The 23,298-nt window shown below is 46.7% G+C and overlaps 2 protein-coding genes across 3 annotated transcripts in view; one reads left to right on the forward strand and one right to left on the reverse strand.

Annotated features, from left to right (window-relative positions):
• LOC135369511 (substance-K receptor-like) overlaps window positions 1–12,566 on the reverse strand; it is a 32,460-nt gene extending 19,894 nt beyond the window's left edge. The window contains exon 1 of the mRNA XM_064603093.1: window positions 11,790–12,566. Coding sequence (XP_064459163.1) covers window positions 11,790–12,566 — 777 coding nt within the window. The remainder of the gene's footprint in view (window positions 1–11,789) is intronic.
• LOC135369044 (uncharacterized) overlaps window positions 1–23,298 on the forward strand; it is a 150,388-nt gene that overhangs the window by 113,575 nt on the left and 13,515 nt on the right. Inside the window, exon 1 of one of the 2 annotated variants that reach the window (XM_064602660.1) lies at window positions 8,417–8,540. The exons of the other annotated variant lie outside the window; for it this stretch is intronic. The gene's annotated coding sequence lies outside the window, so the exon portion shown is untranslated. Of the gene's footprint in view, window positions 1–8,416; window positions 8,541–23,298 lie in introns of those variants that run through there. 2 annotated transcript variants of the gene reach the window in all.

The raw sequence follows: 23,298 nt of genomic DNA on the forward strand, positions 1-23,298 counted from the left end.
TTTGGCATTGCTTTCGTTCGAGACACTTGGAGCTCCCCGCGGCGAGCAACGTAGAGGATCGTCGAAGAGAAGAAGAGATATCCCTGTACGCCATTTCTCTAGACGGCCTTTGACATTTCAATGCTAGCGCCGACACGCATTTCACTGTTCTTCAAATGTCCATAGCAGTGAGAGGAATGGCAATACTTACGTCCTAATGGGCGCAAAAAGGGAGGGACTCAAAAAGTCATTTCCTTCTTATCTGTAGCTTCATTACGTGAATCCTCTTTCTGACATAGAACGCAAATTGCAACTCGTATGCAGAACTAATATTTCTTGGTACGCACTTGGAGGACAAACGAGAGCAAAAAAAATAGAGAACACAAGGACACTGGCGGACACGGACTAGCACTCATTACCAACTACTTTATTACGTATATATATATCAATAGTTTCAAGGAGGATAGTTTCAAGGGCTGAAGGAAACTGGCTTCCCACAGGATAGACTCCTATACATCACATTTCCATTTCTGAATGCAAAGGGGCAAGCAACGAAAGAGTCCAACCGGAGATCCGCCGTAATGTATCACGGATGTGGACTCTCGTAGATCGGTTAGACCGGCCGTTGTGTAAATCAAAGAGAACGGAAATACCGAAGGAGGTCGCTCGTTACAGAAGTACTCGTACAGCTCCGTAGCCAGAGCTGCTCCGCGGCGCTGAGATATCGACGACGCTAATGCGTGTTTCATTATATCAACAAGTATCCACAGCGGCACTTACTGCGGCATTACACGACCTAAATGGGACCAAACGTCTCCTATAAGACAGAGAGAAGTCGACGTCCGAAGAGCTGATGGTGGTGATGAAATACAAACAGTGAAGCCTTATTCTTTAATACACACAAGCTTTCATGTAGGAGATTACATTTCTGCAGCTTCACTGTTTGTATTTCATTGAGTTAGTACTATGGATATGCTTCTCCTCAGTGCTACTGAGCTACGCAGACAAAGCACGCTTTACAGGGTTAAGATAGACGGGGCTTTGTGCAGAGATGGTGACGTGACAGTGGCGGGCAGAAAATGCTTTCTCTACCGCTTCGCTCGTGATCATAGTTCACTCTCGAAGAGGGACACTATGACAATACTTATACGTAAGTATACTCAAATAGTTGATGCGGCGCGTCTCAACAGCATAAACAAAACTGCCATCCCGATGACAGGCACGGTGATGAACAGGGCCAACTTCCTCAAGTAAACACTATGACGCAAGTCAAAGCGTCATATTTGTGAAAATCCATCTGGTGATGTAATTCGTTTATTTTCTCAGGTCGTGTAGTGCACTTAGGGTCGCTTATTCTCTGTGTTAAAGGGACTGCACGATATGTGTGGGACAATACATCATGCACATATCGTACTGTGCGCCAGAGTACGGGTAATTACCATATTCTCCGGTGTATAACGCGCACCCCTAAAAACGGGCCGAATTTGAAGAACGTTCCGTGTATAACGCGCACCGTAATCTTGCTACAAGCTTCTGTACTGCCACCACTATACAAAATAAACCAGGGCGGTGTATAATATATGCATATGCTTTATTTGAAACATATTTAGTTCTCCTCTCTCCCTTCTCAATCAGTCCAGCCTTCTGAAATTAATGCAGGTTTATTGGCTGCTCAATAGTATCCCTATAAGCAGCATCATTAATTTGAATAGAATTTGCACGTTGCCGACCAGAAAAGGAACTTTATAGGAAAATATTTCCGTGTATAACGCGCACCGTCCGATAACGCGCAGGACCCCTTCAGGGCACTCTTTTACTCTATAACGCGCGCGTTATACACCGAAAAACAAAAACGGTACATGTCTACAGATCGTTTTGGTTGTTCCATTAAATTCAGTTTTATTGCAAATTAAATAACAGTAAGAAAGCTGACCCGCCTAAGCCTCGAACGTTTTTGAGCTGAGACCGACAGACAGTTACCAATTCAGTGGATGCATACCGACATAATGAATTGTCATGGTGATGGTGATGGATAGAAGAAAAAAAAAGTCATATGTTAAAAAGTTATGTTAAATGTTAAAAACAATGTTGGATAGAAGAAAAAATGATGGATTGTTATTAATTCGATGGCGCTCCATCAATTTTACAGACGCATTCTTTCCTCAATTTTTCTTACGATTACTTCGTGCGGTAGTGAATAAATTGCCCGCGACATTCTCATTGCTCAAGAGTGGAGTGTGCAATGGGTGAATATTTCTGTTTTTTTTGTTTTTTTAAGTTTAGTTTCGGAGGTGGGTGTCGTTCCACATTATTGGGTATGCAAAGTGTTCATTATAATGCAAAAAGGTTTCCCATGAAATAAACGTTCATATCCGAGAGAGGAATTCTTTCGGCCCCTCTATGAGGTAATAGAAACCTTTCATACGGGAGATCCGTGGAGGAAATTTATTCAAAACAAGAGGGAAAACAAAACGCAACAGAACCCACATAGTTTCACCAGGTTAATATTAGCGAACGAAGAGCGAAAGAGGACACCGACAAGGAGAGAATGTTCACCCTACAGAGCTGTTTTGAGTGAGCAAAAGTTCCGATCGATCTGGAGCAACCACGTCTTCTTACGTCACTCGTCTTGAGGTCAAGCCGTGCTTGCGTACTGCACAAAAAATGCGCAAGACTTCACGCACAGTAACGGTTTTTCATGAGTGGCACCACATGTCAAGAAGGTCGTGAATTTCACGCAGCGCGTCACGAATGTGCGAGCTAATACAAATACAGAACGAGCTCGTCGCTATGTCCCTGGTTGACGTCACTCTTCGGGAGAGTTGCTTGGTCCGCCTTCATTTAGGAGGTATGCCACGGTATCCAAGCGTTCAAAATCCCAGATATCAAAATAGCAAATTGTGAAAACGAAAGCTTATAACTGCGAGGTGTGAGAATGACCGTGTTTCAAAGTAGGATATCACTGAGCAACGTGTCAGCTTCGCCTGTTTTCGATGTTCATCGAAGTCGTTTTTTTTTTTTTTTTTTTCTGAGGTCTTTGCGGATACAGACATTGGCGAAACGTCTGTTCACGTGTGCTATTGGGAGTGCTGGTTATCGCTCCTTCAAACGTCATCTCCGAATATTTGGGTCCGACCTCGCTAAAACGTTTACCTCCTCCTTTTCCCATCATCCGCATTGTTTTATGTGTCACGTTGTCTTCATGCCTCTTTCTTTTTTCGTGGTTTTCTCCCTCTAGTCACGGGAGGCTTATCCTCGTAAGTACCTGCATTACCCGAGGGTTACCCGTTATGAATATATATATTTTTTAAACGAACCGACTGTATCACCCTTACTTTACAGCATAACATGTTTGCGGAGTCTCACCTTGTACGGTTTATGTGCGGTTCGACGTTATCTCAGAGTTTTATGATCTACTCAACACCCGCCTGTTAATCTCAACTTCTCAAGACGCGCGCAACTGTTGCAAAATGTATTCTGGCCACACCCAACACAAAGCAAGGCCCGGATGTTCTTCCATATTTATGCCCCCCTCAAGACATGAATGTGACAAGAGTTACAGTGCTCTCCTTTTTGCGCTAATGAACAAACAACTCCAAAGATATTTCCAGGGCAGTGTAAACAAACCCCACAGTAAATTCTACTGTAACGGAGGATTACGGGGCAGCCCTGTTTACACTCATGCGTTCAGTACTTGTAAAACAGGAACTACGAAACAAACATTTACGAGCACTAGGGTTATTTACGGGAGTTGGAAGCTTACCTTGCACTACGTAAGAGGCAAACTGAGGCGTGAACATGCCAATGCCGCAACGAATGAGGCCAGTAAATCTGGCGCTTGTAATTCCTCCGCGGGCATAGAAGGCAAAATATCCAGGATGCGCCGCCCATTAAGGTTATTGGAAGTGTTCCTCGCACTGGCGCGGGACATGTTTATTTACTACCCTGTAGCCCCAGATGACTGCTTGTCACACCGAGATTAGAAGGTGATCCGTGTTAGAATTCTGGCGGTGGCTACGCTGTCTGCGTGTTTTCATTGGCTTTTCCTCAGACACCGTAAGGCAAACTAACGCACATCTCCCAGTGAAGTCTGCCCAGGACGTCCCCGAGCAACATGCTGTCATATTTGCGGGTAGGTCTCTCGACACCAACCAAATGCCGCTATACTTCTTTTTTTTTAATATTACGTATTATGAATTATTTATATAATATTCCATCGCCATCGCCCTCTGGGACGGACCTTCTTACCGTCAGGCGCCCACTAAATTTGCAAGGCCCCTCCTACAGATTCTGTTTCACGTGTACGTAGGATGAGTTAGGATGTTTCCACCATTGTTGTCTCCCGTGTATTAAAGAAATGTCCTCTTAATATTTGCTGGTGATCAAAGCATCTAAGAGACGCGGCGACTAGGTGGTACCACCAGCTCTGCTGCTGAGTTCTTTCTTGGGTTGTCCGACGGTCTAATTAGACCGATTCTCCCTCTCAAGTCGGCCAAAGCCGCATACTAAGCCCCTGCGTCTCCTACTCCAACCTTCCCATGTCCATCCCTGTCCATTCCTTTCCTGACCATCTGTCCATCTCTCGCTCACAGTCGCAGTTGACTGAAATGGTATATTTAAAGGTGCCTGAAAGCATTTCTTTCGCTATGGGCTTTCTCGGCCGCATTATAAGGGCAGCCTCAGGTGTGCGTCTTCTTCATATCTCAGAATTGTGCAAACGCTATGCAACAGCAAAAGGCGCGTGCGAAATTTGCACACTCCATTTCTCTCACTCCTCGGGACATTTCGCGATAGTAACGTCGTCGTGACAAAAAAAGAATCACTTTTTTTTACGTGTGGTTTAAAAATTGATATGTCCGCTAAAAAAAAAGCGGCTTTCACAGAACTTCCCCAAAGCGGCATTTCCCTGGCATGTAGCCTACCAGGAATACTTTGGTAAATTAATTCAGCCTAATTCACCTGTCACCCTCGTGGTAAGGAATGATAAATGTGAGCTGCTTCCGAAGTTAATTTTTCCATTTTGTTTTTCTTGTCCTTCGTTTGTGTGTGCGTGCGTTTGATAATTCTGTAAGCATCTCTGCGCAATGGTAGCACATTTCGCGAAATCGGAGCACGCGAGTTCGACTCCCACTGCTGGTGCCATTTCACGAACATCTATCGTTTAGTCATAATTGGCAATAGCTATAGCGTCGCCATAGTCGAAATATTTTCGCCAGCGCTCGCAATGAGTGTAGATGAGTCGGAAGAGTGACATCTCACATGAGTAGACCAAGAAGAGGTCTAAGAAACGTTGAACTGTGATTGGTTCGGGTGAAGTCAGCCAGAATTCGGCAACGTCTGTTTATCTGATGCTTGGTTGATGATTCTCACCAGCTCGAGGGGGTAGTGGTTAGTATGGTCACTTTCCACGCTGAGACTAGGAGGCGACGCGGGTTTGAATCCCGGCACCAGCTCTGCTGTCTGATGTTTTTTTCTTTTCTGGGTTTTCCGGCAGACTTTCCAGACGAATGTCGTCACAGTTCCCCCTGAAGTCTGCCCAGGACGCATACTAACCCTCTATCTCCCACTCCTCCCTGCTGTCCCCTCTCCATCTGTCCACATCTGTGCACCGCTCATAGCCACAGTTGCTTCGCGGCGCTGACACGGAACCAAAAAAAAAAGCTGTTATTTGTCCACTACTTAACTTACTCCTCTTCTTAACTTAACCGGACCTCACTTAACGGGATGACCACGACATAGCGATAGTCAAAACATGCTCTGTGCCGTCACTTGGTAGATTAAAATATAGAGACGCCGTGAGCCGGCAGAATGTGAACGTCCTTGCCATAATTAGCGAACATGTGTGATAGACAGGTAAGAAATTATCGGTGTGCGCGACTAGCGATGTGTGCATCGTACGGCTTATCGCCTTTGCGTACGTAAGGAATAGCATTGGTGGTTCTGCGCACGCGCAATACATAAAGAGAGCTTCGCGCAGTGCGCAGAACCACCACGCTATTCCTTAAGTACGCAACGGTGATAGAATACGATTCATTAAAACTCCGCACCTCTCTATCACGGATGTTTGTGGGAAGGAAGTGCTGCCCTATCTACGCAGACAGCCTGAAGCGGAGAAGCAAATAAGGAAGCCACGATGGAAATTGGTGTTCTGAGGCTGGAACACCGAAGACACAAAGCCTCAAGTGCCTAAGTACGATGAACGAAGAAAGTAGCAAGTCACTGAAAAGGTTAGCCAGCTGCAGGACTCGAACCCACATCTTCTGGATTACCGATCCAGGGCTCTACGACTCGCGTTTGTCCCTAGTAAGACAAGGATCGGAGAAAACCGGCCCTACAGTGCCGGGGTTATCATCTTTCAAAGAGTAACCTCGGGGACTCGTGCGCTAAAAAAAGGGGAGAAGCTAAGTGATATTTCGGAACGTAGAGCTCCTCTTCAGATCATTAAAAAAGGGAAAAAAAGCGTCGTTTCGCCTTTTCATTCATAGTGGTCTCCTTTTTTGTTTTCAATGTCCCGAGGTAGAGCATTTCGCCGCATACCCCTTAGTCTCGCCACCAGTCTTGTTAAGTCATCTCCACATACCAAACATACCTCCCTTTGGTGCTTCGTTCATTTTCGTCTTTCAGTCGAGCACGTAGGATGATGTCGGCTTGGGGCGGAAATTGCGTTTGCGTGCCGTGAAGAAAGGAGACGCTGGAGCATAGAATAAATATTTTCAGCAGAGAGGATGGAAGAAAAGAAGCTGAGAGAGAAATGGCGGAAAGCAAACGGTTTCTAAGGTGCCCTCTCTCACGGTCCAAGTTCGGAGGCCGGCATGATACATAGGACCACCACAGTAACGCCAACGCACCAAACCGCTAAAGTTAGCGGAGTTCCGTCGAATAATGGGAACGTATGGCGGAAGGTCCCATCGAACCTCTTCAACAGCTGCAGAGCTTTATGTCATTCTTTCTTGTTACAATGTACTGTACCGAGATAGAACGGTGTCGACGCGCTGCGGAGAAACGATGAACTACCGTAGTGTGGATAGCTTCCTGGCGTCGTCTGCTTTCACACGTTTATTCTGCGTTTAGTGCAGTAGGTGGAGCATTGAATATACACAAGAGAGGCTGCTGGAGGTGAATATACTCAAGAATTACGGAAAAGAACTATCAGCTCCGAACATCGGCCTGCGTGTCATTCACACTAGAAAAGTGACGGTGTCGCCCCCTATTGGTCGATCTCAGACGGCGAGTATGGACAGTGTCCACGGGGTCGAATTCTGCACTACAAGCCATTAAGAACCCGGTCATACGAGGTTCAATTGGATGATGACAGTTGAAGTACGCAACTGGGCGTTGTGAGGATTGTGTTGCGTTTAATTGCCTCATCCACTACAACGTCATAAGAGGTTCGTCCGCCCCCGTAGTCACGGACTCGTTTAGCGGACGGCTTAGCGGCATGTGTACGAAGTAGGCCACAGGCTCCAGTGGGTTCCAGCCCATTGCGGTGTCATGGGGAATGAGTAGTTTTGTCGTGTAACAGAGGAACGAGTATCGCACTGCTGAGAGGAGACCGTCGTTCCATTCTTCGACATCTGGTGGCACCCCTGGCTTCCCGCCAATTGACAACTGACAAGAGTTGATCCAATGCTCCCCTTCTGGACGCCCCGAAGTACCTCTCGTCGGGATGCTGCATTAGTTCGTCGGATGCGACTCAAAGAGGCTTGTACAGCTCAGTGGCGTTGCCGACAAGTTGACTGTCCAAGATGCCGTCACTGCGGTGGTCTGGAAGATGCAGAGCGCTTTTCCTCGAGCGCGAATGCATGATTTTTGGCAGCATGCCGCGCATCGTGGGCCATGCAGGTGGCCAACGGAGACAGCAGGAAAAAGTCCTGGGCCGTCTGGAAAGTCTGCCTGAAAGCCCAGGGAAAACCTGATACACCACAGCCTGTGCTATGATTGCTGGCCTACCACCTCCCAGTCCTCAGCACGGCCCTGGCTACCAGCAACGGGCGAACGCATTTACCCGGTCGGCCATGCCGGTGGTATCCAGCGTTTGCTCCCTTTCACTAATTGTTTTCTCCAAGTGGTTTTCGACGTAACTTTGAGTGTCTGCGTCAGCAAAACACATGCATGTTTCAACTGAGGTGCACACCGTCTCGTCGTTCATTACGCCCATGAAGTCAGCCCAGGACGTAGGACCTTCTCTATGCTACACGTCTTTATCTGCCGACACAGAGAGCGCGCGGTAGTCTCGCAAAATATTTCTACAGTTACCGATAATACGAGGTTATCATGACGAATTCTATCAAAATTCACCCGAGATTCAAGTTTTACTTGAACAACATCAGTCCTGAGCCCGCCATGCTGTAAGACAGACTGTAGAAGAGGAGGAGGAGGATAGCCAATCTTTATCGTCGACTCGGGACATATGCGGACAGATACTGATTTCTGTGAGACTCGGAACATATTTTTCTTGTTATCATCACCATCGTCATCTAAAAAATACGACAACGACACATCACGTCCCTTCGAAAAAGGCGGCACCGTCACAAGGTCCCGTCCCATTGCATCCCTATCAGGTACGTCCAAAATTATCCCTTATCAAAAATCCGCCATGTACACGCTAGATTTTCATTCTTCTCGTGGAAAGCCAGCGCGAGTAGCGCCACGCCAATGTCCGTCCAGTGAAGAGGACTTGCTTCCAAAATAATCGTCTTCACTCACATGGACTGTCTAGACACACAATGTAGTCCTTCGCCGGCAAGTAAGTGGTTTTAGGACTATTGCTGCTGTGATAAGAGCCTGAGAAAACAATGCGCTGAAACGGGGAATGGAAACTGGCTCAAACTAATCGAGAAGAGTAAAAAATTTCGATGGAAACGATCATGTGAAATACTCTGATGGTGGAGAAACTTAGATTGGCAAAGCTTAGCTGAAGAACGAGAGAAAGAGACAAGGAGTGTGGCGTATAGGGGAACCCTGTTAGAACGATTTTTTACGGCTGTTGTTCGCTATATTGTAAACAGCTCTCGTAGATGGAACATACTGCTTGGCGACTATTGTTTCGCGAAAGACACCATGCGCTCAGGTGCACATTTCCATTAAAGAGTGCCAGTTGATGAAAATGCGTCAGCAGAGGGGATCGAACCCACAGACTCGGATATGCTACCGTTGCCAAATGACGACATCCTTATAGGGACTGTCGCGTTCAGAAACCGAAACAGATACCATCGGTCGACAATCTACCCGGATAATTTTTCCTCCGAAAAGTGCTTAGATATTAAATAAACAAGTTTTAAACTGCAGAACTCACTGGCGCTCAGAGGAGGAACGGTATTTCTTTTATCAAGGTCGCGCCCTCGTTGATTGTTAGGGAGTGACGTTTTCTCGTTTTTTCCAGAGAGGGAATTCCGACAGAGTACTTTCAACATCCGTCGTCTGCTCTTGTCACATACTTTTCCATCGAATAACGCCACTATTTCGCGTGGGATTTTCGATGTGTTGGTCAGTGGTCCAGCAGGAATAAAATGGTACCATAGTTTCGAAATGGACTGGAACGGATGCGACCGTCCCTTTAACGCATCACCTGATACACAAGGACGCGCACTCACCTCCTACATATCCTCTCAACCACTTCTCACAGGGACGAACAAGATCGAGGCACCTTCCTGATATATGTGGTATAGTAGCTCAGGAAGATGAGAAAGATGCCACCCACATTCTTTTGTTATATGTAAAGCAGTAGAGCTGTAATCTCAGAAAATTGATCCATTCGGTAGCCTGAACCGTCAGTACTCGTACGTCACAGTTTTCGTCACAATTAAGCTCGTAGCTTTTTACAAAATTTTGATTGAAAATTACGGGCAAAAGTACGTCCAAGTCGCCACCAACTGCGCATTGGTCGCCCAGTACGGCGGCGTTTAAAAGCCTAGAACAGAAGAAGTAGGCTAAGTAGCCATCATGAGCAGCAAGTCAGTCGGGAGTATAGATCACTGTCAAATTGGGGATTATTTTCCACCAGACGTCGCCCGGATCCGTTTTACCTTAGGGTGCCTCAATACTAGCTCCCTCTGTGCTCTAGTATTGAGACACCCTATTTTACCCGTTTTACCGCAATTTTAGTAGCAAATTAAAAATATGTACGATTTGTTGTGTTGGGTCTACACGCAATAAGCTGTTAAACTACGCCGACAACATAATCTCTCTGTCTGCTACTGCGCGGTATACCTTTAACTTTATCAGCTTCGTCAACTGTCACACCTCCAACTGATGTACCAGAAATAAGAAGAAGAGAAACAGCGTGTCTCCAAACACTTGAGGGCAAATTTTCGGTCACGATGTGTCCCGAGCAAGATACGAGAGAAATATAATGAAACGGGCTTAGAAAACAAAAAGTAATCCGTACCCCCGAGGCGGCGGTTCAGGGAACGGTGCAAAAATAGCGCCGTAGACAGAAGAGTCACACTTTTCTGCTGATGTTTCACTTTGATGGCATAATTTATCGCCAGAGGGCGTAATCTGCAGAGCTGTCACGTTCACGGCTTATTTGAGCCAGCGAGCCCGGTTCAATCCATTGTGTAACGTTGGAGAAGGATGGATCCTTCGAAGCATTGATTTTTATTTCTAAATGCCCCAAGGAGTGAGGATGCATCATGGGTAACAAAAATAACATAGTCATCACATCACCATCGGCACACACATCGTCGGCCATCAATTATGATTATCAGTTACCAATAGCAGCATTAATTAGGGAAAGAAGTCAGGTGCTCTGAGATCAAACAGCACCGAAAAAAGTAGCGTGGTCCACACGAAACCTAGTACCTTTAATACATGAAAAAATGTGTCTACTTTTTTTAGTGCTGTTTGATACCAACATTAAGAAATATGAATTACAAAAAGACAGCAATCAACGGTGATACATATATACACAAAACGTGCCTCAGAGCAACAAAAATACAATAAAATGAGATATACAAGAAGGAACGTATTCATATTATTTAAAGAACGTATAACAAAGTTATCACACATATTATTTCTCCACGGTGAGAAACGCACACCAGAACTAGGAGGGTTGAGAGAATCTAAACCCACGAGACTATGGTGCAGAAGGCTCCACTTCTTCAGGTCAAAGTCACTTCTTCAAGTCAAGTTACAAACACCCAGAATATATGAGACACGTTGCACGGTAGTCATAAAAACAAAAATATATAATAAAAATAAAACGAGAGGGGCATACAGCTCCACAAGTTTTAAACAGCAAGGGATGAGTGAAAGCTGACCAGACACTGTGGCGTAAGACATGATTGAATCTGAATCTTAACGGAATCTTGTCAACTTTCACTGATCCCTTGTCTGTCTCCAACTTGTGGAGCCGTATCTTTTTCTCTTTTTATTTTTATTATAATGTCTATCTTGATATTTGTATCATCCCTCGCTCTCTACCGTGCGACGTGTCTCATATATTCTGGATGTTTGTAGCTTGACTTTAGGTCTGAAGAAGCGCAGCCTTCTGCACGAAGGTGTCTCATATTGAAATTTAGATGCTCTCAAGTCTCAACCAAAACTCCACTTGACACACCAATAGCAATAGATAAACTACCTTTCCAAAGCAGGTACCAAAAATATTAAAAACGTCAAATTATATATATGATTATAATCGTGAAACTGAAAGTATTAAACGTGCAAAAACATTCGGAGTGCAGTTACATTGTAACAGTAGTACACAGGAAAAAAGTTAAGAGGGTATTGCCAAACGGGGGTAGGTGGGTATTGGGGGTTCTGGACACACCACCGAACACATGCCCTCGCACACGAGAATGAAATCTTACCTTTTTCTTGTTTCGCACAACAATGGCATCCCGAACTGTCTCTGGATTGCCGGGTACCGTGGAATACTTCAACAGCCTCCTTATCTTGTCGTACACGTAACATATTATCATGAGCGGCAGAAAATATTGTACGCTCACCAACACGTTATTGTATAACCTCCACAAGTATTGCGAGATCACCACGTTGCTGCAAAAGGGTCTCGTGACATCACCACTGCTATCATCGAACACCAGGGTCACTCTCAGCGCCACGGCGTAAGGAGTCGCAGCCACCATCGACACCACCCATATGACGCTTATCAAGGCACGAGCCGTAAGTTTTGAGCTCAATCTCGCTTTTAACGGTAACGTTATCGCGCGATAACGATCCACAGCAATCGCCGTCAGCGTGAAGATGGAGACGTTTACTGACACCACTTGCACAAAAGGACAAAACGCACACATGAAACGCGGTAGCAGCCAGCGTTGAAGAAGTGCCGCTTGAAAGTGAAACGGAATGCTGAATAATCCGATAATTATATCGCTGATGGCTAAGTTCGCGATAAGGTAATTGGTCTCAGTACGCATCCTGCGAGATGTTGCCACCACCCACAGGACGAACGCGTTTCCAATGACGGACACCAGGGATATGCTGCCGTAGCAAAACGAAAGTAAGGCTATGACCTCCACAGGGACTTGGTATAGGTGATTATCACTCGTTTGATGATTGACGAAGGAGAAGTTCAAGATGGTGTCGTTGTCGACAACCTGCATGTTTCCATACAATGTAATATCCATTATGAAAAGGTCCTGTTAAGTTTGCGTTCTTCGTAGTCGGATCACGTGTCTGCTCTTGTCCATACGACTACAGGGAGAAAGGCTCGTAGTAATGACGTCATTTTCGAAGCGATGAAGCGAGGACAGAAGAAGAGAGGAAGTTTGGAAAAAGTTTGGGAAAACTTTCAAGGCGAAGCGGAGTTGGGATTAGGTGCTGGTAGCGCGCGCGCGGTCGAATCTGCTCTGCTCCGATTGCAGAATGGGAGGAAATGTTGATCGTGGGCTGGGAGTCGAGCAGCGCGCCTCGCGGCAGCGGCGGGGAGATTATTCATAGCGTGTGAGAGCATTTCAGTAAGATGCTTGAGTTGCTGACAGCGACTCGGTGCAGCAAAAGGAAGGGAGTAAAAGGTAAATACGAGGTATGGGAACGGGGGTTGGAATATTCGAGCATTCAAATGCTTTCTGCAGCTCGGTAACCGTCTGCATATTTCGCTCGACTATGAGTGTTTGTTTTCTGTGTTATAAACCCTACACGATATAGAGTTGTTGCAATCCCGTATAAATTGCAGGTTGCATTGGAAAATGTATAGCAACTTATACACGTACAACTCAACGTAAATTTTGTAAAAGAAAAAAAAATCTCGGGGATTACTTCCTCTTTTGTGGAAGCGCATAAATAAATAAAATACAAGTACAAAACACAACTCCTCCACTCGCTCTCATATGGTTACATTTTTTTATTCTGTGTTACCACCGCGAAGCAGATGTGGCCATGACCGGGGTACAGACGTGGAGATCTCAAAGGAAAACAGCTGTCTAGAGAGCTCGACGAAAAAACCTGAGACAGCACTCGTGGTGGTTGGATTCGGAATTGGAATACCTCCACACTTTTGTACTTTAACTCCTTTTTTTTTGCCACATATATAAAGGACGGATTAACGGAGGATTAAAGGACGGAATTCGCTCATCGCCTTAGCTGGACCTACCAGCAACTTCCTTAACCGCACTGGCCGAGGATTTAGCCGGTACAGGAAAAAAAAAAAAAAAAGGAAAGCATATTGATCAGGTCACATGATGCTGTCATCTGCGCGGTTTTGTTGTTTTGCCCGACCTCCGTTTGGTCCTTCGACGAAGTAACAGAAAATCGATAGACCAATATTGTCCAACGCGCATCGGAAAATTCCGTTTCTGCCTCAGCGAAATCGCATCGAGAGCAACCCGGTGATCAGATCGATCAGGGCGTTCGGTGACCCCTCGATGGACGTTCCCTCCTTGTTAGTGGGCTGTTTATTAACTCACCTGTCAGAGAAACACATTCTCTCTCCGGTATACCCTTAACAGCTGTCAGAGCCCGATGCCATAAAGTCGGACGACTTACCGCCACTACCTGAGCTGTCGTGCCGGAAATTGGACTGCCACACTTGCCTGAGTCAGAAGTCAGTGGCCCTGTTACTCAGGGGAGTATGATAAAGTACACACTTTGTACACAAATACGCAAGTACACTTTGTACACAAATATAGTACAAAGATGAATGGTCAATGATGAAAGTTCAACTCATAATTTGTTCATGAGGTCTGTCGTCTGGACGAAGTAATGCAGCCTTGGTCTCCTGCATATAGGGATCGTAATGGCTTGGAAAACAAACCAGGGCAAAAGAGAAATGAGCAAGTGAAATAAATAAGAGAAAGTAAGGGTATGCGCATATAGGCACGTATTACGTTGCCTGTATAAACTTCCGGTGGCGCTCGGCGACGTTTTTATTCGATGAAAACCACCAACAACAAAATCGTGGTAACCAATCGTTGCATTGAAGTTCCGAGAATTTCTGAAACACGTCGCGTTCTGGCTGAAACGGGAAAACGCAGGTTCTCCGTGAAAAGGGAACGGCTCGGCACTTCCCCCATTTGGGTGCACACAATCGTCCTTACCCACGCTCCTCAGAAAAATTCGATACCTCCCTGAAGGTGACTTTTATCGGGCAGCACAAATGACACGCCCGAGCCTCACTGGCTTCGTAGCTAAGGACGTAACACCACCGCAAGCCCCTTGGGTCTCTCTCGGTCCCGCCCATCTTCGTAAGTTTTCCGGATCTTCGCGAAAGAAGAGACCAAGTCCGAACCCAAGTCCTTCGATCCCATTTTTTGTGCTCTAGTAGAATAGAAATTTTCCACTTCTGCAGCAGATGGCAGCGTTTCAAAAAGAGAAAGACGTCCCTTAGGGTTGACTGATAGATCTTTAATGACCATCGATGGGGATCAAGATGGCGAAAGAAAACTAGGCCGTGCCAACCTATCTTGCATCGCGGTTGCAAGTCGTCTTTCTTCGCAGGCAGCTTCCAGAAATGGCAAGTCTGCATCGATCTTTGTATTACAGTGGCACGCAGACTTGCCTTAACCAGCGGAGCGCGTATCATCGGGCAGTGATAGACAGCTGGAAACGAGATTGGGATGATCCACTATAACCTTGAAGGGAGGGTTGGTACACACACTGGATGCGTTCGCGTTTCGACTTCTCGTGTTCGATTTCGACTTCGTTGTGCGTACCGACCCTTTCTTCAACGGGAAATTGTCAGAAAAAGGCGTACGCCCCCATCTCTCCTCGAATCAGAAGCGATAACCCTATATTATCCTTGGCAATGGTTGGCTCACAGCGTGCTATGCGGTGAAGTTCTGTTTTTAGAGCAGCTAGTTGAGGTGCGTCATCCTGGCATACAGGACATCATGCAGAATCACCGACCCTGAATCAGACCCTGAACCAGAATCTCTACTCACGAAAGATCTTTCCCGAGATATGCAGACAATGCTCCATCGATTACGCACGGGATCTGCGTTCACGAACTCGCAACTGTTCAAGATTGGCTCCAGGGAGGACTCCAGTTGCGGACACTGTAATCATCTGGAGTCTATCGCGCATGTCCTGACAGAATGTCGTGCATACCATACTATGCTGGAAACTTATCTTCCCCACGCCAGGCCTGGCATACTGACGAACGTCCTCTTCCCCGAAGGTTCTTGTGCGGAACGACTTTCAAAAACTCGCGGCCTGGTGCGCTTTCTTCAAGAAACGGGCCTAGCGGAAAGACCACTGCACCTCTCGCCTACAGTGTGCCTCCGTCCCATCAGTATCGGTCATCCTGCCCATTCATCACTTTGAAGTCCTCAACTCCCCTCTCCCACTTTCTTTTTCTTTTTTGTGCTATACATGGGTTGCACGTGACGTCACACCATAGCTTTCCTAGTGCTTTTTCCCTCTTTCTTTAGGGCCGGCGCACTCCACCTATACGCGTGCTTCTTTTCCCTCTTTCTTTAGGGCAGGTGCAACCCATCTATAGTCGTGACGATACCCACTTGACTGCGGTCAACAACGGCAAGCTACCTCGACCCCCCCCCCTCTGTTTTTAGAGTGTACCAACCTTTCCTCCTTTTCTTCTCTTCTCTTCTTTGTCTTCCCCTTTTCTTTTCCCTCTTCTCCTTTTTCATTTCCTTTTCTTTTCTTCCCTGATTTTCCATTTTTTCGGAATAGCAAGCCGACCTCTGTCTGGCTGACCTTTCCTTTCTTTTTTCTTAATAAACATATCCCCCCCCCCCTCCTTCAGATTCACGCTTTCAGTGTCCCTGAATCAGCTGTAGGCTCTGGGTCTCTCACACTGTCAAAATTGCTTGGTCCATGGCCAAATCTAGCCCACCAACTCTCTGCCCTGAAAGCACCTTTAAAGTTTTTAGATACCGTAGGCCTTCGACCCTCACTCTGACACGAACCCAATATTCCATATAACCACATTACCGCCACCAATCGGAGAGTGTATCGCCCCTGCCCATGGAACTTCCCACTCATTATCGTTCAAATAATGTTGTTGTTGTTGTTACTTTAAGCATCCACATGAGAGCGTCACTCCGGTTTCTGCACCGGTCGCGCCCTTAGCGGTAGCCAACTGTGCCGAGACTGTCATGTTGACATGGGTAAGGCAATTTGGGATGCTCGGAGCGCAAAGTTTACGTGGACGTGGTTAACTTGTTTGTTGCGCAGAGCGTGGTTGGCTAGATTTTTTCGTCGCATAAATGCGCCACCGGAAGTTCGTACGGTAAGCCTTTACGTGCGTAAGCGGGGGCTGGGCTACTTTATCTGCGCGCGCCCTGTGACGTGACGGGGACGGGGAAGGCGGGACGTTTCCCGAAACGTGCAGAGGACCACAAGATAGACTGGTGGTGGTCTGCCGACAGCTCGGTTTGTTGCCTTCTGGTTGAACTTGAGAGAAAGCTGCTCCGACGCTTGTCAGATATCGTCTGAGGAAAACACAGGAAACACGAGCCGACAGCAGATTCGGTCAGCCCCCTCTTCCCTGCAGTCTCTGTGTGGGAGGCGATCGATTCCAGACTGCATTTCAAAAACTGCCTTTGCAAATTGATTTGTGTCACGCACAGAAGAACTTCTGAAGCAGGGCACCGTTGGCATTAAAATAGGCACTACCCCTTTTGGGACCTTCAGTGGACATCTTTTAGAGAAAATCCGCCAGCGAAGCGGGTCATGTGTTGCAGTAATTAATGATAATAATGCAGTAATTGCAGAAAGCCACTGTCCTCTTTGGAGCACGCATCTCTGAACGCCTTGTTGAGACTGGCAGCACACTTTGCCGCAAGCCAGTTGTGTTTCTCATATCTGGCTAGCGCGTTTACATTTCTCGCAGCAATGGCTGTATATACATGCGCGAATGCGCCCACGGCGGTCGATAATTGCCGGACGCTGTGGACGACACTGCGAGAACGCGCCGCGCAAACACTGAGCGAAAGCGCCCACAGCAATATCTCATCTCAGTCGCGATGTGCGAAGGAACCCCTATTCGCCTCAGGCTACAACCAAACTGACGCTTCACAGAGGATTCAAAAGTGCTTTAAAGAAAGGAATTTAATATCCCTCCAAATCCGTAGCGACCATCACCAAACACACAGGAAGCACAAACACGTGGAAGGCCAGTCAATACTGTCGGTACCTCAGTCGTCCGTCGCACCTGATGAAGGACGTACTGCGTGCGAAAGTTTGGAACTTAGTAAATCTACGGTCACCTTCCGTGTTTTTTGTCTTAGGAGATGACTGTCCGTCGTTACTTGGAATTAAAACCCTGCACCATCCGCAGATGGAAGGGATCTCCGCAGGAAACTTACGGGTTCGGATTAAATGTGAAGGCTTGTAAATCTGCGGCTCGGATGCGGATAAACCGCGAGATTGCGCCGCCTATTTCCTTCGCACTAGGCACCGAAGACCGACTACAATGTGAACGCAAGCTGCTCGCGCGATTGGGAGAGGAGACCTCGAGGGTGGTCTGGAGTCTAGGCGCGCGTCCGGCGTCGATCTTGCGTTCCACTCGCAATAAACCCTACCCTCCGTTCGTTGCAAAATCAGTGCCTGGTGCCGTGTATACTTTCGTGGCAGCTAAATCTGAGCTTGCTAGCGTGTATCCATTCCCGGCACCATGGACGCTCAAGAAATGATTACAAAAGCTATGCCGCCCCGATTGATTTCACTGTCAGCACGAGAGGTGGCAAGTTCGGTGACAGCAGTTTTTGTTATCCCTTCTTCTTTTTTCGATGCTGTTTTGTGCCGACGGGATATAAAGTTTATTACCTACATATATTTTTTTTTTTTAATTTGAGGATCTCTTTAGCATTCTTGCATCTGAAGATACTGGAAAAACTGCAGCAATATGTCGTGACCAGGCGTGTTTATTTGCATGGATAAAACGGACGCACGATGACGAAGCTATGTGCGCAGTGATGTGCCAAAAGAACGAAAGGAATACGAGACTCAGTAAAAAAAACATGATCTTACAAGTGGCTGGAGTCAGAGAAATGTACCTACATAGTCTTCGCTAGCAAGCGGGGATTTTGTGCGACGTCAAATAACCACCCTCTCACGGGTGTTTTGACACAGACAGACGGGAGTGGCTGTTCTCCTTCCGCACTGTTAGGTACATTATAAATGTGGCGGTTGCTTGCGTGCAGATTGTCTCCATTCTCTTCGTCTGCGCCCCCAAAATGTTCCATATTATTCGCACTTCTAAAATAACCACTCCTAATTACGGTGGTCGCAACGCCAACTACGGTTCCACTTGAGAATGCATAGAACGGGCGGCGTGGTATCACATGCGAAGTCCGCCGGATACTTCCAAGACCGCCACTGGCGGCGCTGTCGCGACAGAGCATCGCACCCCCTTTATGCGTCGCACGGTGCCTATACTCACGTATCAGTCTGAATATTTAATCATCCTATCGAAAGAACTTGTTGCAGAACTCGTTAACCCGCGCGTCCTCGCGAGAAATTTTCGTGTCAATATATTTATAGAACCTGATTGAATAATAAGCTCGTTCAAATATTCTTTCTTCCCACGTACCGTGCAAGACTGGAATAAACTCCCTTTGTCCATATTATATATCAAGTGCAGCAAATATTGAGCAGTTTCTTGTGGGGCTTCAGGGTCACTTGCCCACTTGATGTGAAATGAACGAAATGTGAAATGAATGACGTGAAAACTCTCGACTCCTCCCATCTACTGATGGAAATATGTATGTATGTATGTATGTAAATACACGTTGGACTTATGCGGTAATTTCCCCATGTACTGATTACTCAACTCACTCCTACTTGAGTCCCAACAAGGGATTGTAGTATATGCAAATAAGTAAACAAATAAATAAAAGAACACGTGGAAGAACGAACGCTCGCTTTCCATACATTTTCCGTTTTGCTACTTGTGGTGTTGTGCAGTGGTGGCAGGATGTTTTATACACTCAGCAGGTGCACGAAACGTTGTGCAGTTGCCGCAAAGTTTTTTGTTTTTTTTTGTTTTTTTTTCTTTCTTCTCGGTGTACTATAAGCACAGACGTAAATGAGGACAAGCATTCATATTCAACCTGATAGTACCCGAATTGATTGTGGCGTGGATATCGGTTAGAATTGGGTATCGTTAAAAAGAAAAAGCAAATTCACACGTGTGCAAATAGTCGCATCTTTCTGCTCCGAAGTCCTAAGGGCAATGTGAGCAACGTTCCTGTCTTCACAGATGAATATACATTGCCTCGACTTTCTCCATAGAGCAGCCCTGACGTAAAATGCCTGCTTGCGAAAGTCGACGTGCTCACATAATCTATACAATACGTATCCCCCACCCCACCCCCTTTTTTTCTCTTCGTCTTTCTAGAAGAATGGTCATGAAAGACATCTCCGATCCACTGTCGTCTGTTGTAAAGACATTGCATTTGCTATAGTCCTTGGCACAAAGGGGCGCACGATTTTTCTGTTGTTTATTTTCCGAGCCGTAAAGACGTTTCCGACGAAGCGAAGCCAGTATGCAGTGCTCCATTAGAGCCGGCTTTGTTGAAAGATGCTCAAATGACATAAATATGATCGGAAGTAAGATATATCGGAATCCAAGAAGGAACGTGGGAGAGAGAAGAAAATATCCCCCAGAATAAAATTCGGGAGAGAGCCTTAACTTACGTATCAGCTCCAAATATCAAATTGATATCCTAAAAGTGCCACACAAGTAACCTGAAATATCTCTCAATTATTCTGAAAGTCTGCAACGATGTTAATTATTTCTGGCCCCTACGTGAAAGTGCAATACACCACCGCAAGAGGGCGTATCAGGACCAGGTTATTATATTAATGATCATGGGAGACAGCTCCGCCACTGGTCACGTGCTTAGGAGGAACGCCTGAGGCTGTCGCTGCTCTGACGTCGACGTTTTTCTTTTCTCTTTTTTTTTTAAATCTTGCGAACTGCGAGACGTAGAAAAATAAAGAAGTATGTTTTCCCGACTACTCTGGCGCTCAGTACAATGCGATAAGCGATTCTATGGAGTTTTGTAAACTTTATAGTCAACGTACAGTAGACGGAGAGTGCTCCACAAGCTATGCATACTCCTTTTCTGGTAACGTTGTAGAGGACGGTGGTCTTCCTCTACATGAGTCCCGACCGGCGATGATGGTATGCCACGGAGAGGCGATGACGGAGGCCTATCTCCAAGGCAGCGCCGGTGGAACTGAGGCAGGTGCTCCAGGCGCGTGGCCATCTTCGTCTTTGTCCACCGGCCGCTACATCACTCCCCCCCTCAGACGCGGAGCGGCGATAAAGCAGATGATGTCCGCGACTTCACTGGAGGAGGGCAGCGAGGGCGACCGTGGTTAGCATGCACGGTTGAACAGGATGACGGCACTGCAGACGATGGCGAAGTATCACAGCTGATGAGTAATCAGATCCGGTAGCCCGTGTGACGTCACCAGTGTGACGAAACGGAAAGCATCCCGCGGTGCTTTCTGATTCGATGTTTCATTTTATTTCCCGTTTTGCCTTTATGGAGTGAATTAAAATGAAGTAGCACCCATGGGCCACGTAAATAGAGATGTTGCGGAGAGCACAAAACGGCCCGTCTCGGGTGGTACAAAAAGAGGTGTCGTCTGTTCACAGCTGCTCATCACCCCTGGTGGCAGACGAGGAATAGGTAGGTCCTGTGTTATGGAGTAGGACCGCGATGCAACTGTGCCTATGAGCGGCGTTGAGAGTTAAGACGGAGATAGGACAGCAGGAAAGAAATATGGTTAGAGTGAAGTTGGCAGAGTCGTGAGCTGACTTCAGGGGAAAGTGTACCGGAACACCCAATGGAAAGCTCGGGGGGGGGGGGCGGTCGCCCACCCCAAAACGTCAGTTTATATTTTAGATTTCCCTCACTCCGCCCCCCCCCCCTCCACTACGCGCTCCGACAAAGAAACTACCCTCCCCCCGAACCGAGGGTCTGGATCCGCCCCTGTGTCTGTCTGGCTCGCTGATCCATGGTGTGATTCGTTCTCTTCGGGTTATTCTGGGACCGTTCATTCGCTCTTCGTGGCGTGATCAACAACAGGATGGTCTGGCCGCACCTGATCGTGTGAGTGGTTCAAGGGGCTCGAATTGGATTGCTCATGTGTGGTGCTCCTCGGCTGATCCTTCACGGGGGATAGATTTGTTCGGCAGCTAATGAGTGAATTAGCTCATCGAGCGGTCTTAATTACGGTAGCAACCCTGGCGCGTTCGTTCAAAAAAGGGTAATAATAAGAAGAGATAATCACAGCAACGTACGGCTGCCGGAAGCGCGTCTCTCTTCTCTTGGTCCCTTTCTTTATAATAAACGCGAGTTCAACCGTCGCGTGACCTGATGACGCCATCGCGTCACGTGGTGTCGTGACTTCATTGAATCACTCAACAAACCTTTTGAACGAGTCACTAAAATGAACTGAATCAAATGAATCGATTCGCTAAAAACAGTCATTTCCCCTAACCACTATTTAAAAAGGTCATCTCGCTTGCGCTACTACGAGGATTGTTTTCGCGCACTCCCCCGCAGCTATAAGCAGAAAAAGGAAACCATTGTACTTTGCTTGATTATCTCTCCGTCACGTGACACTGCACGCATAACTCGAGTTATCTCCCATGTCGCTGGGGGGGAGGGGATATATATTTATTTCACGAAAGGGGAAAAAAACGGGGAAAGGTCAGCAAAACGGGACGTCGGCTTGCTATTCCGCAACAAAAAGAAAATTGATGAAGAAAGAATAATGAAATAAATAAAAATGAAAAGAAGAAGAATGAAGATGAAGAAAGGAGACAAAGAAAAGATGACTAACAAACAGTGAAAGAATGATGAGAAGTGTTACAGAAGATGACTGAAAAGCACGAGGTTAATGCGTTGAGGGTGAGTGTGGGGTACTGAAGAGTGAGACTGCACGACTGGAGTTCAGAGGCTGTTCATAAGACCTGAATCGCTCGAGAAATCGCTGGCGTTTCTTGTATTCCCATCGTTTACAAGCGTCGATTTGGTGGAAGTTGCTCTTCGCAATTTTTCCTCCATAAGGAGCGGTCATATGCAGGGCCGGTGCTAGGGGTGTGCGGGGCCTGAGGCAAAGTCACATCGCGGGGCCTGTTTCACACGATTAACTGCATACTTGATATTTAAAAAAAAAAAGTAATTCCTGGTTTAGGGCTTCGTGCGCGGGGCCTATGCAAGCGCGGGGCCCCTAAGGCGCCCCCCCCCCTCTCCTAACGCCGGCCCTGGCCATATGACATAAGGTAGAAATCCGTCGGAAGCGCCCTTCGTGAATATCTAATCGAAACGAAGCTCGTCGCTGAAAGCCCATGCTACGGAGAGATGGCGCTACATCCCTGTATGTTGGAGCAGAGGGTCCAGGATTACAAAGGGGAGGGGGTGTCCGACCGAAATGTTTTCTTTTCTTTCTTTTTTTTTTGTTCCGGTTTTTATTTTTGTTCAAAAGAAACTATTCAATTCCGGTTTAGCTCCGGAGTTGAAAAAAAAAAAAAATAGCGGTGCGAACCGGTTTAGTTTCACGCGACGTAAGGAGAATTGAGTGTACCGAAAACAAGCCCGTTCATTCTGTCTAAGACAGGGGTGCCGAAGTTGCGGACCCTGGGTCGCATGCGGCCCCGGGGAAAAAACAAAAAACAAAACAAAAACAAATATTCGGCCCAGACTTGGTGAACGATCGTGACGTTATCATTGGGCTCTGTACTCTGGGCAACTGTTGTCGTTGACTTCAGCGGATGACTCTCTACTAGGAGACGAGGTGGGCCGTTTGGCACATGACAACAGCGTAGACGACAACAATACCGCAAAGGCAGCTAGAAACGAGACATTGAAAACAAAAAAAAAATGAGGAAAGGTTGTGCCAGGTACTGACCGACAAAACAGGGAACTTTCTACTTTTACA

Source organism: Ornithodoros turicata, chromosome 9 (assembly GCF_037126465.1).
Source record: "Ornithodoros turicata isolate Travis chromosome 9, ASM3712646v1, whole genome shotgun sequence".
NCBI classification, from domain to species: Eukaryota; Metazoa; Arthropoda; class Arachnida; order Ixodida; family Argasidae; genus Ornithodoros; species Ornithodoros turicata.